Genomic DNA, 16,324 nt, shown 5'->3' on the forward strand with positions numbered 1-16,324 from the left:
TGCTTTACTGTTCATGCAGAAGTGGGCCATCTCCCCACACACATTGCTCATGTTTGTCAGCCACAGCCTGTCACTATGTCTCAGGTAATTAAGAAATTGTTACATCTACAAGTCAGAATATTTTGTGAAAACATTTAATTCACAGGATGTTTGATGTCTTTATGTTTTCCAGTCTGTGGGCTGAGAACCAAAGAATATCTAAGGACTACTCCTCATGTGTCTGCAAAAGGTAACGAAGAAAATGCAGTCTTTTGTCACCATGTTTGAAGTTAATTCTGCTGATGAGCAGCCTGACAGGTCAAAAAAATCTCTCAGCAAAGCATGCACAGACTCTGCCTTCCAGAGCAAAGTCCCTCCTGCTATGATCAGTAATGGTGTTATTTCTTCAGTCACTCCCTCACAGCAGCACTGCCTCTCAATCAAACACAGCCTAATAAAATTCCAAATGATTTAATTTTTTAACTTACAGGTTTTAAAAGGAAGAAAAAATTATTTCCTCACTTAAAAAAACCCACCAATTGGAGAGGAAGATAGTCAATTGTGGGCTACAAGCTAATGCCATAGCTGAAGAATCAAAAGATGATAAAAAAAGAGTAGGTCTCCTGCTCAATTTTAATGAGAAACTAAAAGCCTTTCTAAAAGAGATAGTCTTAGCCACACCTTCACTTCTGCATGACCAGAGCTGTTTAGTAATAGATAAAATGCATCCTGCCTCAAGTTTCATTGATTAAAGAATATAAATTCTCTGTATAGAGACTCCAGTATCTTCTCTCACAGGCCAATATGTAAATATAGCCACTTGCTTGAAGATAACTCATCTATTCCCTGCCTTCTACTGAGAGGCAATTTTATCCTTTTCCTAATATAACATAAGTTATTTCATATATGTGGGACTGAGTCCCTTCCTAGAAGTGTAGCAGATCTTTCCTGCTTAACATTTGCTCTTTACTTTTCATCTTGTAGTAATACTGGAAGACCTACCCATAGAAAAGGCCCAATTGCCATAGCATATGCGCAGGCAGTTGTGGTTTTTATGGAAGAGCTTGTTAAAAATGAACACAGCAAATAACCAAATATGCAAATACTGCCACTCTCTTGCACAGAAAAACAGTAGAAGCAGCTGTGGCTGCTCCAGCTTCTCTTCCTGATGACGTTAACTAGGTAGTGATAGGTGTGGTACTTGACAGGCCATAATAAAAACCAAGAGAACACTGAACACAGATATAAGTCACCTAAAACCTTGTCCCAAAGCAGTGACACTACCTGTTAAAGGTTTTGCTTCTGTTACACTTTTTCAGGTGTTAGAGTGCAACTTAATTATACAAAAGCCACCAATGCAATATCCCGATTGCATCGCTGATAGCAAAATGAGGGCAAAGGCATCCAAGCACTAAAATTTCAGAACTAAACCTCAGGAAAAGAAAAAATTAACTATGTATATATTCATAAAGGAAGCTGTTGCCTTCCTCTCTGTCAGGATATTTACTGCCTTTCAAATGCAGCACTCAAAATGCCACACTTTAATAGCTTTATCCTTTGTTAGTCCTGGCTGGTGCTAGACTTGCATTGTAGCACTGCTCCTTTCAACCCATTCAAGAGGACTGGAAAATCTTTTTCACACAGTTTGATATCCTAGCTGCCAAAAATTGCATTTTTTTCTCATCTGTTTTCTCACAAAGAAATTTCATTCAGCTACAGATTTTTGGATGCCTCAAAGAGAAAGTACATACTGAGAAAAAAGGTTACAGCTGTTTCAAAAAGGAGAAGAATCTAAACTCTGACCTAATGCTCCATATAAACCAGTTAGAAGTCTCATGATAACACTTTATAATTGCAAAGCACCCTGTTTCTGATGACTTTTAAGTGCTTTGAAAATTCTCAAGTATTTAATCTGGTCACTCTCTAAAAAAGGTACATTTTAGCACACCCATTTTTCAGATATAAGAAAAAGGACTAAAAAAAAAAAAAGAAGATGGTAGGGATTACAGAGATCTGGCACACTCAGTACTTTTTCTCTGAACTCCAAGCATGTATTAGTCATATAGCATGTTTTTCTCTTAGTTTGGTGCTCTTAATTTCACAAACTGAAAATCAGAGATGGACATTCACATCTTAGCAGCCACTTGTGTCTGCCTGGCCCCCAAAGTGCCCAGCAAGAAGTTACTTGTTCTAAAGTGTTTTGGTTTACTGTGATAGGTTTGGAAAAGAAAATCAAGAAAGATACTGTTTAATTTTCCTAGGTGCTGCTACCGTCCTACTGAGAAATGAATGAGTCACATAAAAATTTCATACCTGTGCTGATGTGGCAACATGAGTAACCAAACCCCAGGTGGCCTCCAAGTGCAATGGAGAAGGAACCAGGTATTCCTGAATCAAAACCTTTCTGATCTGGTACAACCACATTGCCCAGTAAGTGCTGCAGATGTACTACTTCAGGTTTGGAGCCAGCACAGCTGTTTCATAACTTGTGCTGCCCACAAGTTAATGCTCACTGACCCCACTGCCTTCACCTGCAGCCACGTGTCACATCAGTGCTGTTACACCACGTCTGTTTCCAAACCTGATCGGACCAGCAGCATCTCCAAGCCCCCTGTCACATGTTCACTTAGGCAGACACATCCTTGCATGGGACCTTCTGAGGGCAGGAGTTGGCTTCAAAACAATGAACTAACCAAATGATGGTGCTAGAAAACAGTCGCTTTCCTGGGTCATCTTTGGTAAAAGACTTTCTACTATTAATTCTTACCAGTTTCTATCTAAGGGCTGTGAACAAAGAATTTCCACGTTGAAGACAAGTTTAAGGATTTGGATGTTGCAGATGTGAGCACCTGCATATAGCACTGGACTTCAATCAGCAGTTGTACAAACCTGGGTCATAGGACACTTGGGCCTTCATTTCTTCTTTAATATGCTGAAACACATGGTGTCAGTTCTGACAGAACTGGAAAACTGGAGTCAATTTCAAGACTATCCAGTGTGCCTTGTTGAAGTATCAAATTACACAGGAAAAAAACAACCAACCAACAAAAATAAAACAAACAAACAAATAAAAACCCCAACAAAACAACCCCAAACATACCCAAACAACAACAAAAAAACCCCAAATCATTACATAGAAGACATAGTAAGTGTACGGTATGCTTGTAAAAGCAATATTGTCTAGTGATTAAAATTATTATAGAATAAAGGTGGCTTAGGTGCCAGCAAAAATAAATAGATAGAAAAAGAAATAAATAGATTACCTCCAGTAAGTCATTTTGTTCCTTAGTAATTTTTTCTAATTTCTTCAATTCTCTCAAGAGTTGCCTTGCTCTTTGGAAGACTGAGAAAGGTTGCATTTTCAACCCTGGTAGCTGAAGTGCTTCTTCATAGGACTGTATATGAAGAATGGTCTTCTGCATGGGACCGACATGGTCAAGAATAACCTATTGAGACACAGGATAAATGATAGAGGTGATAGTCAGTTGGAAAAGTCAACATTGGAAATTTATACTAATGTTGTGATGTGTAAAAGTTCTTCTTGGTGAATTTCCCATTTAAGAAGGAAGAATACTTTAATCTGGAAACAAATAAGTGAAAGTCTATGGTGATGGTGCCTAAAGCAAGAGGAAGATGTAACTCAGGTTTACAATTCTGATTTTTCTGTCTATACATGCTTGAAGTTTGCACAGCAAGACAAAAGGGTCACATTCAGATTAGTTACTATTTCCTAAGCATGTCATTTCAAAGTAGCACATTTTTCAATGCAGACAGTTAAAGAACTGTTGCAAACCTTCTGATGTCACTTTACCCAAATCTCTTTTTTCTTTTTTGTGCTGCAAACCAGCCATGAAATTATAATGACATTTTTATCCCTTCCCTGAAACTTGACCCATGATTTTTTCCATCTCAGTCAGCTAACAACATGGACTACATGTGGTATAAAAGCAAAGATACCACAATGCCTTACTTAAAGCAGAGGAAAAAAACCCCATCTGGCCAAGGTATCTCTGCAGTGAAAGCCCTACATGATTAAATGGTTGTATGGTAAGACACTCCAGCCTACATTTCCAGAAACATCTGCTAAACTTTGCCTTCATTTTGTGAATAATAGGGCCCAACTTTCAGACTTTCAGATTACTTACTGTTTGATGCTGAGTAGAGAGATGTGCTGCAAGTGTCTTTGAAAGCCAGGTCATAAACTTTCCAGAAACAGAGACAGTCAAATATGGCAGGTATGTTTGACAACATAAGCACACTCAAGTTCCCTATGGGCATGTTCTCAGTGGTGCTTTAACATCAAATGCTTTCATTCAAACCAGGGAACAACCTGACAGTCTCACCTTAGGGTTTACATTGTGCAGTTGTCTTGGACCATTCAAACTGATTTCCTTTCAAAATAAAGTAAAGCAGAAGATACTCTCCAGAAGAGGCTCTGAAAACACCCAGCCACTAATGGATGTCCATTCTACAGGATGAGTCCAAAGTAAGCCCCCAAGACACACAGAACACAGATATCAGGTCCTCTGCACCAACTCTCCCTACCATTGTGCTCCTCTTGGATTGCACTGCTTGCTACTGTAGAAACAGGTGGCCAAAATATAACTGAAATAATACTTTCAATCTTTGACCTAAGACCTAGAATTTGTGATACAAACATTTCAAAATCTTAAACACTTCTTCCGGGCTGGTAGTTTGCAGTCACAAAACAGCTTTATGCTTATGAAAGCATATTTATGCTAACATATGCACAAATATTTCACAGACCTCTCCATGTTTAAGTTTATCTTTTGGAGAAAATTCTAAGAGATCTTCTGATGACAGGATTGTCTTCATTTTGGCAATGTCCTTCTCAACCACTTTCACATGAGATTCAATGGCCTCCAATTCCTAGATTTTGGGAACAAAGAGAGTATTTGTACATTGTGCAAATACCAAAGACAGCTTGTATTTCTGCCTCTTACTTAAATTTAAAAAGAAATACTGAAAAACAACTGCAACATACACAGGATATGTAATGGATGCTACCAATCAAAAGGCTACTTATAAATCACATATCATCATTGGCCTGTTTTAAAACCTGAATACAGAATTGAAATATCCTTGTGAAGTCACATTATAAATTACCAGTAATGACAAGACACTTTTCTAGTGGTGATAGGCATTAGCATAGGAAACTGGTCTAATTACACTGTTCTAGTTTCCTTTATGAAGACTTGTATCAGATGGAAAATAATCCACATACAGTACAGCTGCTTGTGAACTCTTATGGAGACAGAATGACAGAATAAATTAGGTTGGAAGGGTCCTTGGAAGGTCTCTGGTGCTCACTAGAGCAGGTCATTTGGGGCCTGACCCTGTTGAGATTTGGGTGTCTCCTGGGATGGGGATTTTACTCCTCCTTTGGGCCCCTGATCTAGTGTTTGACCAGTCTCACTGCAAAAAAAAATAAAATCCTTCCTAATATGTAGATGGAATTTCCTCTGTTCTAATCTGGGTTTGTTACTGCTCATTTTTTCTCTGCACACTCTAAGAATGGTCTGGGTCTCTCTTGTCTGTACTCTTCCATTATGTAGCAGTAGACAGTAATACCTGCCTTTCCACCCCTGAGCTGTCTCTTCTCCAGGCTGAACTGACCCAGACTTCCCAGTCTTTCCTTCTACATCCTGTGCTACAGGCCCCTGATAACCTCAGTGGCCTTCCTGGACTTGTTCCAGGTATGTCTATGTCTTTCTTACACTCAGAAACCGAAAACTGGGCACAGCAACCACTTATGTCCTCACAGGTGCCAAAAAGAAAGATCACTTCCATGGCTACACTCTTGCTCATAGACAGCCCAGGATGCTGTTGACCTTGCAAGGCCATGCTGTTGTGTCATTATCAACTGTTGTCCACTAGGACCACCAGCCCTTTTGGCAAAGCTGCTCCCCAGCTGGTTGGACTGCAGCCTATACTGGTATTCAGACATGTTCCCTCCGGGGTGTAGGACTTTCCATTTGCCTATGTTGATATTAATGAGGTTTCTGTCAGCCCACTTCTCCAGCCTGTCCAGGTACCTCTGAATGGGAGCCCTACCCTCCAGCAAGATAAGTCCTTTTAATTTGCCAGTCAACAAGCCCTGTATTTCTTTTCCTAAACAGGGAGTCTCCTCAACACTCCTGAACTTCACAGCTTAATTATATACCAAACACCTTCTGATGGTTTGTTTCCATACAATTCATGTCCTCACTTGGCACACCTACTAAAACCAGCATACTTCTTTTCTATGCAAGCAATATTTCATAACAGAAGATGAAGCTCTGATAAAAGGTCCCTAGAGATGACCCAAACTTACATCAGCCACATGCTGGATCTGTGGAAGAATCTCTACTATCTCATGCTGTAAAGTTGCTACTTGATCAGCTACTTCATTTAGCTGTTGCATTACACTCTCTGTTTCAAAGACTGGTGTTAGCTCCTCCAGTTCCAAGTAAACATCGTGCAGAAGATTTTGCTTTTGTTCTGAGTCTTCCAAAGCCATCTGGAGACAAAATAAGAACTTGGTTTGATTCATCAGTGTTGAACATCAAAGTTCCACAGAGGTTTGGACCAGAAGGAATCAGTTTTAATTTCCTATATATCATTGACCATTGCATATGTTCCCAAAAGCTCAATTCAGATTAAAACACTTCACTGAACTGCTGCATCCTGCAGGCAGAAAACTGAAAGACAAATGCCATGACTTTAAGGGAATCAATTTGATAAAGTAAGCCTACAGGAGCATGACAAAAGGCATGAAAAGGAATATTTCAAACTCAGAGAGGTCCCATCCCCAGAAAAAGAAAAGTATGAGATCCTGGAGTAGATTCCTCTCCAGCTACTGTGTCATGATCAGGCTAACCCCACGTATATAGACAAGACATGTCAGCCAGACATCTGAAAAGGGTTTTCTGAACACCAGCCTGAAGAAGAAAGATGTAACAAAATGCTCTAGAAAAATATATGGCCAGTTGTGCATGATGGGAAGAATCTTTCCCATCTCCTGCAGAAGTAGATGAGCTTTGGTTTAATTACAGCAAATGTCTTAATGAACAGTGAAGGCTGCTGGAAATGCATGTGATGCACTAAAGGAAAGGACTGAATGCGCTTCTCAACTCTAATGCAAGCCTTGGGTGTATTTCCAAATCCAATAAATTATCAGTCCAGAACACATAAAACACTCCAAAGCACAAATGCAGGAGGCAATAATTTTTTTGTCACGATAATGTTCACAGATTTTAGAAATCACAATCTTCCCACTGTGGCTCTGTGCTCTGGAACTTAGCAGTTGTAAGGAATTGTAATTAGTTTTCATACAAAAATCAATATTCAGAGCACCAACTTTCTCTCTTGGCCTAGGCCAAGGAGTGGACAGGGAGAAAACTCAAATTTCAAATGCAAAATTATGAGAAATCCTCTTGGCACTTGCCCGGCCCTGATCTTGCCTGTACCATTACAAATCTTAGATTTTTAAATTACCAGTCAAAATTACATTAAAAACACAGTGAGAACTGCCTTCCAAATCACAACTCACCTCAAAGTTTCATCTAACACACAGACATTGAAATACCACTTTATCCTTTTCAGATCACATACACACAATACAGAAAGAATCATACATATTCAGGCAGTAAAAACTAATTATAGCCACACAGAAGAGTAACAGTAGATAATCACACATTTTTGGAAGACAGATGTACTACAAGTTCAGCACTTTCACAAGATTGCTGTGTCCAACATTGAAAAGTATCTATCTATATTTGATGAGTGTCAACTCTTAACTATTTTTCACTTAAAGGATCTATTGAAAATGGTAAATTATTTATGTCAGTAAGACTTAAGAATGCAAAATTGTGTCTGTGCAGAGCAACCAGTTCTAACAAGACCATGTATCTGCATCAACACTTACGTGAAGTTTATCAGTATGTTTGTGTAAGCTTTTTGCAGAGTCATTTTGAGCATCTGCTCTTAGCAAGCAGCTTGTGTTTTCTATCCAGTCTTTCACATTCTTCAAGAGTTCATCATATTCTTCCATCTTGTTGGCAGCCTAGAAAATTACAGGATTTTACAGAAAGGCACAAATTCTATTCACTGTGTAGGATAAACATCTATGGACAAGATTAAAAGAAAACAGGATATATTTTCATCCAGTCAGTTAAATTAGTACAGTGAAAGTTTGTAACTTTTCTGAAAGAGTTTCATGATTTCAGGCTATCTCCTCTAATCAAAGCTACTTTGTATGCTTAAGTGCTTACATATCATGGGGGTGTTGTTGCAATTTATATAGCAATGGTGCTTTAACAGATAGCCCATTAGCAGCATCATTGAAAACCATCTCATCAGCCATGCAGGGGCATGAATTCCCCATGCTGACCCCCATGGACCACGGTGCAGAGCTGGTCCTTTGGGCTAGCAGCTGGAGGTGATGTTTACCACTGCTGAAACTCTCAGCTACAATAAGCCAAAGATCCTAGAGCAAGCTTTTGACTCATTAGAGAGCCTCTGATGATGTTTTATGCAAAACCTTTATTTTGTTTCTTACAAAATGTGAATTTAAAAAAAAAACAAACAACCTTGATATTTGCATCTACCTTGTTCAAGGTCGCAGTTCTGCGCTCGGCAAGTTGTGAGATCTGTTGGTAGTGCTGGTGGGGGGTCACTGAGATATCCATCAGCTCCTGTGCATGGCAGGAATCCTGCTCCACTATATCATGCGCTTCTGCATCCAGTTCATTGAGTTTGTAATGCCAGAGGTCCAGCATATCCCAGATTTGCTGCGCGTGGAGGGAGGGGAAATGAAATATAAGGTCAGGCTCCAGGGTAACAAAGGAGTTATTTGTTCTTCGTGTGGGGCATGAGGAATTAGAAAGATTTTGGAACTGGTATGACAAGAACAGAACACACTGCATCTACCAATGTGGTTCACAGTTGATAAAACCATTTATTTTCCTGTGAGAAAGAATTGTTAAACATTCACCAGCTAAATGCTTGCTTGTACTTCCCCTTTTACAGACAAATTTATTTTTTTTACGCTCCTGCTAAACCAGGCTCTGTAGAAACAACCAAAAACCTTTTAACATGGATAGATTTTGTTCTTGCAAGAATACCTTCTGAACTTCTTGGGCTTTGGCAATGCTTTCACTCTTCTGCTGTAACATCTTTTCAATAGCTTGAAGGCCACAGTTAATAGTTTCTGCTTTTCTTTTCAGCACATACTCAGGAGACCTCTGCAAGATTTCAAAGCTGACCTATCAGAGTAAAGAGGAGATGACAGTGGAAAGAGATTACAAAGATCTGCTTGTTTCTGTGCACCACCTCCCCAAAAATATTCAAATTCTTTTTTATGCTTCTCTTGACGAGTCACTTCAGAACACAGGAATGGAAAGACATTTGCAGGGAGAAGTGTTAACGTGAGCAGGTTCAACATTTTCATGATGTTCAATAATTTTCTCTCACTCAAAAACGACTAGTCAAGACAGGCAATCCCTGAAGAAACAAACAAGAAGACTCTGCAGCTCCCTGGGTGCTTCGCTTCAGCTGTCCTGTTCTAATCTGTAACAGAGGCTAATCATGCTGCATTGTGGGAAGGGTCACCTTTAGACTCATGCTGTAAGAAACCTAAAATGACACTGTTCTGTCTCAGCTGGCAGCTATTGCTTTCATTAAGAAATAAGAGAATGTAGAAGTGCATCGATATATAGTGAATTTATAAATACAAAATTAGAGATTTATTACTAAAATAAGAGGCTCTGAGCTCCATAAAGTGTGGACTTAATTTTAATCTGCAGAACTCCACAGGAATGGAAGGTTGGCACACTAGAGAGCTTGATTTTCTGTGTAAAGTTAAAAACTCTCAAGTAAGCTGAAGCTGAGTAATTGCCTGAACACAGAAGGGAGCAACACAGGAAGGTAGCAGGCTACTATGGACTAGGTAAAGTGCAAGGAATGATAAAATCCTTGCTCTTAGCCCAAAGTGATTTATTTTCTTACTGAGCTGTTAGGGTCAGTTAAAAACTGACTAAAAAACTGTTAAATCATGGTCAATTCTTTGCTGCAGCCCTAGGATTTGTGGAGCATATGTACATTGCACAGCTTCATGCTGCATTGATGCAGAAATTTTCTGGTTTGGTAGTTACTCTGGTTTGAAGCTCCTTATACTGAAATACTTGATCTTTTTTTGCGAGAAGAGGAATTGAGATCATTATTTAGTTCATTAATTATTTATCTAGTTTATTTCTTAATTTTATTAACATTATTTATTATTTATAGATTCCAACATAGTGTCAGATCAATATAATAATACTCAAGCAAGGTATTGCATTGAAAAATTACATTAATCAAAATAAATATCTGGAGAAAAGAACTACAGTGCTCCTCTCAAGTACTCAAACTTATAGAAAAATCTTACTAAGTCCAGTCTGTACTTAGTGCCTAAGGCTCCTTGGAAAAAGGAACTCAGACTGTAACCACTAAAGACTTGACCATTACTACTATCCTGGCATTTACCAAATATGAAAATTATTGATGTTTGTAGTGCTAGTTTCTCAAATACAAGTGAAGAAGATATGAGAGTTGTGACAGTAGTAAAAGAGAAAGCAGACCAAGCACTGACTTCCCATCTTTCCTCAGAAAAAACGCTGCATCTGTCAATGCTCTGGTCACTGACAGGGCAGGATTTTCATTTTAATTTCAAGAATATCTGCTGGGATAAATTTATTAAAATTTTTACCTAAAATCCATGGCATTAAAAGTAAAATTTACTTTCATTTTTAGGCTAACAGCTTTAGAAGAAAGCAGAATGCCATTAAAGTATGACAAGATAACTCTATTTAACACATGCTGGTATCTCTTAGCATGTAACTAAAATGATCTCTAGTTCCACCAAGAACTATTTCGTTCCCTAAATGCATTTTTAAAAATTCCAAGAGAGTTTATCTTGTTTTCCACCACTTAAACTCAAAAAGCAAATGTTATCTCAATTCCAGAACTGTTCTTTTATCCCAACATGTAATAGGTGCATTGGGATAAAACGTTTATCTCAGTAAATTAAACAGTAAACATAAAAAAACCCCAACTAAAGTATTAACACTGTTTTGCTTTCCTTCTCCTTCTCTCTCCTACCCCTTGTTAGATGGAAAAAGACTGCTTCCATTCTGAAACAGAAACTACATAGGTAACCAAATTAAAACCAATAAGCTGCAATGAATAAGTCTCTAAATATTTGATGCAACATAAAATAAATGATTAATTTGATAGACACTAAAAAGTATTATTAAGCTTTCAAGTTTTATCTAATTACTGAGATTTAGCCTTTACAATTAGCATTAAACATTATTTCTGAAATAAGAGAACTGAAAGATTTCTTTTCTTTTTAAAAGTAACACAACTTAATAAATAATAATTATAATAATTACACCAGCTTCAAATTTGACCCTAATGTGAGTTCCAGTATTACTCCATTTTCCTTTAATTTTGCTTTCAGTTACCAGTTTATGCCCCTGTATTGCAAAAAGCTGAGGCAATATGATTTAGCTATTTCAGTTCCCTGCCTGCTTTTAAAAGAATGCAGCCATATCCCAAGGGGTGGAATATAGAAACATGCTGTGATACCCTACCATGGGTGCCAATTAGATTAAACTAATCCAATTTCAAAGTCTTCTTTTAATTCATCTTTGAAAGTATCTTTGTAATCAATTTTGACTACTAGTTTGGTGTAAGAACCAGACTGAATAGAAGTCAGGACTTTATTGCTAGTGGTTCTGCCATGTCCCCTTTTAGCAGAAGAAGAAATTATAACATTCACACTGCTTACTGCAAGGTTGCTCTAAAAGGAGACAGTTAACATGAGGAATCTGTCTTCATGCAGACATTTGTACTGAGAGAATACAAATGAAAATGAACAATGTTTCAAGTCAAAATTTATAGTTACAACATTCATCAAATATTGCTGTACTTATTTATACATGATATCAACAGTTACCTTGTCTTCTAGGTCTTGCAATGCTTTCTTGCAGTCCTCCAACTGTGTTTCAATCTCTGCAGGAACTACTGTATACATTTCAGAATACTTGATCCGGAGTTTCTCCATGATATCCTTTAGAGTTTGACTTTCTTTACCAATCACACTCTGAACCTCCTACAAAATCAACAATAACTTCAGCAGTTTTACCCAGTTTTCACAGAGTGCATGTGCATGTGTCTATACATACATACATATTGTGGTTTATATTTCCTGCCATGCTTATGATTTGGAAAGATTGTTTTTGTGATATCAAACCTAATCTGACTCCTTCTGCAAGCAGATTAACTTTGACCAATACTCCCTCATTTAATCAAATGATGCTTTTCATTCTGTAAGAATTAATTAAACTTGATACCACTCCATGTCAGGCAACTGACGCACTGATGTTTATTGACGGGTACAGCAATGTAAGCATTTGAAATGCTTCTATGATTAAATGTTAACCTTTGTGCTCTCCCTTTTGCCAAAAGTGCATTTTCTCTTTGAAAGACATTTAATAGCCAACGTTCATTCCTTCATTATTATAAACGACACAAAGGCCACAAAAAGCAACAGGTTTCAAGCTGAAGTGTCTGCTTTCAGGCAATTACGCAGAGCAGCACAGCAGGCTCCTTTCGAAACAGTAGTTTCCAGTTCTGCATGAAGAATGTAGGTTTTATGAGATAAAAGGAGCTTGAACAACTGCCTGCAGCCTGTGGCCTAGAAATAAAATCCGATCTAAGTCCTCTTGCAAAGAGAATGAAGAAACTCATTTGTTTTGAAGGTTTTCTAGAATTTCAAGTTGGAAAGTTCTGTTTGTTTGCTTTATGGTTCCTTTTCGCAATGCTCAGCTGTTGGAGAAACTCAAATGTTAACTCAAGTTATTGGGAAAAATGCTCTACTGCTCCTACCAGGCAATGAAAGACATTGAAATTAACAACCTTTCCTTTTTCAATCAGGGGAAATGGTAATCCATTAACTCCTAGCCTCCACTTGGGACTCTTTTCCCCCACAAAAATACAGTGCACAGAAGAAATATGTGAGAGAGATTGATTTATTTCCTGTCATGGCACGACAACTGGGTCTGATGTTAAAAAACTCAAAGCCACAGAACAGCTGCATGTCTCATTCTACCATAGAGAAGGCAGCTGTTGTCAAACGGCCCAACTAAGATTTTGCCAAGGTTTATGGGAGTTTATAGATTCCCTGACTTGGAAAGAATCAGTTGTAATATTAGTCTCCAAAACAAAGCACTTATCTCCAAACTTGTTTCTGTGTTGGTGAATTAAAACTTTGCCACTCAACTAACCTAGATTTGTCATCTGGAAGTGAAATAGGCATCTCCATTCCATAAATGCAACAGACCCCTGAATAATACTACAGATTTTATAGAAAGTAGGTTTCCTTTGGAGGCAGGGATGAAATTACCCTGCTGATTTTGGCTTGCTGGTGTTTGCGTTAGGTAAAAAGGAACTTTTCAATCCTTTCAGCTGCATGTTCTGAAGAGGAACAGGCTCATCATGATGTACTGCTACAAATAAATAATTTGACAGGAGTGTTGCTAATATTTGTTTCAACCCATTGCTGTCAGGAACAGGAACAAGGTGAAAAATCACTTTTGGGTGAGTTTTAGGTGGTCAGAGTAGCACAGATTGGATGGGAGGGAAAAGACTCAAGCACCTGCAGTGGCAACACTTCCTCTTGGATACAAAGAACTCAGTAAAAGAGCAGACCCAACTCTAAATTCTAATTCTAAATAATTTTAAGCAGAAAAGTAGCCCTTTCAGACAAATCCACAAGGTTTTGCCACTGTAATGCTGGCTCATGGCTTTCCAGAACTTCCTCAAGACGTAGTTAACCTATCTCTCTCATGCTAACTCCTAGGAAATGCTCATACCTGCCACCACAGTCTTTGGCTTCTGTACTTTTTCTTAGCCCTTTGCCAGTTTCAAGAACACATCTTCTAAAGAAAATACATGCTGGGGATCCCCAACTAAGTTTTTATAAAAGACTCAGAAAAGAGAGCCCAAATTTGTAATGGAACTTAGTAGGTTAGAATAAATACATTATGAATACTATAGTTAAAAGATAACACAGTTAAGTATAATTAAAAATATTTTTAAATCAAGATTTTAGAATTAAGATAGTAATATAAACAACAATAAAACTAAATTTAGACAGCTATAATAAAAATAATAAATAAATTCACATTCAAGAAGAGTTAGGACTAACACCATTTCATAAAGTCAAGCATTCAAAGAAGGGTAACAAAAATCCACAGAAGTGACAGAAATTTATAGACTGGGTTGCTGCAGAGTGCATATTGTTGCTGGTGGAGACTGTGGTCTTAGTCACAACTGGATTTCTAAAAAGCATTTATTAGGTTAACCCCCTGATGTGGGACATCAAATTCAGAGCATCTGAAGCTGCCCTGGCTAGGTATGCAGAGGGGGGGAGGCTCAGGATGTACACTAAACAGTCCTTCCTAAAGGGCATGCAACTGGTTGTGAATCTCTCTGCAATCTGGAAAGATTTCTGTGGCTGCTAACTGGACCACACAGAGGGAAGGGAACGCAAAGCAAGGACATAGCAGGGCCAGTAATATTCTGAGCCAAATTCATTCTGTGTATATGCATATACTTTGCCACTTATTTTATTTGGAGCCAGTTCAGGCCCCAGCATAAAAAAAAGACATATTCCAAATGTCCACACACAATAATAAAGCTGTTACCAACCTCCAGGTGTCCTGTGTGTCCAGAAGCATCTTTTAATAACAGAGATGCAGCATTCTGTAATGCATTTGTCACAGCACTTATTTCTTCAGTGATCTTGTTCCTCTCTTGAATCTCAGCTTGTACAGAATCCTTATGGTCTTGAGTCTTTTCATACAACCTAAAACATATTTCCACCAAGAATGTAATGTTAGTACACTAAGTAGGAATAATCAAAGAGCATGCCAAAGACAGTTATTTTTAAAATATGTTTGTTTTTAATATTATTTTCTGTAAGTAAATCTCAGAGTTTCTGTCCTTTGTTCTCTCAGTTTCTTCAAAAGGAAGTGTTCAGGTATTGCTAAACAAAGTGTTTGGTAAACCAAACCAGGTAGCATGTGTATTGAAACAGCAAACAGATCTCAAGTTCTCAGAGTCTGAAAACCCTGGCAGAGCAGAAGATGTTCACAAAGAGTTTCATGTCAAAAAGCAGGCATGGAGAAGGCAGAGAACAATCACATATTTTCAAAAAATATTTGAAGCAAATTTTAAACAGTGGCAGTCACTTAGTTAGGCAAAAGTTGCATTGTTGCAAAAAGCACAAGGTCTGATTTTCATAAGAGCAGAAGACCCAAACATCTCATTCAGTTCACAAGAGCTTGGAGCCTTCAAAATCAACCATTATCCCTTCTGATTCCTTCTACATTTGAACACAAATTGCAGCCCACAGAAGACATGGCCAGGCTCAGGTCTCCTCCCTAACGACTATCTCCCAATCCCCCACGCTGGAGACAGGAGATGGGTTAGTTGGAGCACTGGTCTGACCCAGAAGGGTATTTACTATCTTTTTAATTGCATTACAGCATTCCTATCTTCTTCAATACCCAATCAAATGCTGTGCTTATAAGTAGATCTATGTTATAACAGAAATTCCACACCACTTACTTTTTACATCGATCCTGCATTGCCTTTATCTCACACAAGGTGGGAAGGGCAGCTTCTGCCTCAGTGTTTTCCGATATATTCAGGATATTTCTGATTCGGTGAAGAAGTAAGAGTAAGAGGAGTTGTTGCTGGTTGACGTTTTCCTCAAATGAGTTCACAAAATCAAGTAATTCTACCAGTTCCTCTCTGGTGGCCTTTTCTTTCTCTTTAAGACTTTCTGGCTGTTCTTCCTGGAGCTTATCAAGAATAATTGTTTCTCGTTCCAGCTAAGTAAACAAAACATCAATGCATGAGATAAAGTGCTTTTTTATTTCATCACCTTAAGTTACATTATTCATTTACTCATACGCATGACTAAGTACTAGGAATTACATAGCCAGAGAGCTTGCATCTCTGTAGTGTGCCAAAGCATTTCAGTTTGCTCTAACAAAGCACATAACCACACGCAGAGTTGTTCCGGGTTCAGAGAACTCTTACTATAAATTTCCCCACCACTTTTAACCTTCAGTTCCAGAAAGGCTGAGGATAACTGGATGATCAGTGGGTGGGAAATGATGTTCTGCAGTGATCTCAGCTCTTTACATGCCGTTTTACTGAGGGTCTCATCCCTACCACATTCCCCCAAATTTAGTTTGTTGAGCAACTCACCTCTTCACTGATGAATTTCCAT

General features: G+C 38.3%; 1 protein-coding gene across 1 annotated transcript in view; it reads right to left on the minus strand.

Moving 5' to 3' along the window:
- The window catches only part of SYNE2 (spectrin repeat containing, nuclear envelope 2), a 165,656-nt gene that overhangs the window by 81,821 nt on the left and 67,511 nt on the right, over window positions 1-16,324 (minus strand). Inside the window, exons 53-62 of the mRNA XM_010000671.1 lie at window positions 16,303-16,324; window positions 15,655-15,920; window positions 14,734-14,890; window positions 11,978-12,133; window positions 9,105-9,245; window positions 8,589-8,771; window positions 7,907-8,044; window positions 6,314-6,499; window positions 4,747-4,869; window positions 3,243-3,425 (exon numbers count right to left, since the gene is read on the minus strand). Of these exons, the coding sequence (XP_009998973.1) occupies window positions 3,243-3,425; window positions 4,747-4,869; window positions 6,314-6,499; window positions 7,907-8,044; window positions 8,589-8,771; window positions 9,105-9,245; window positions 11,978-12,133; window positions 14,734-14,890; window positions 15,655-15,920; window positions 16,303-16,324 (1,555 nt within the window). The remainder of the gene's footprint in view (window positions 1-3,242; window positions 3,426-4,746; window positions 4,870-6,313; window positions 6,500-7,906; window positions 8,045-8,588; window positions 8,772-9,104; window positions 9,246-11,977; window positions 12,134-14,733; window positions 14,891-15,654; window positions 15,921-16,302) is intronic.

Source organism: Chaetura pelagica, unplaced genomic scaffold (genome assembly GCF_000747805.2).
Source record: "Chaetura pelagica isolate M959 unplaced genomic scaffold, ChaPel_1.0 scaffold36, whole genome shotgun sequence".
In the NCBI taxonomy this organism is placed as follows: Eukaryota; Metazoa; Chordata; class Aves; order Apodiformes; family Apodidae; genus Chaetura; species Chaetura pelagica.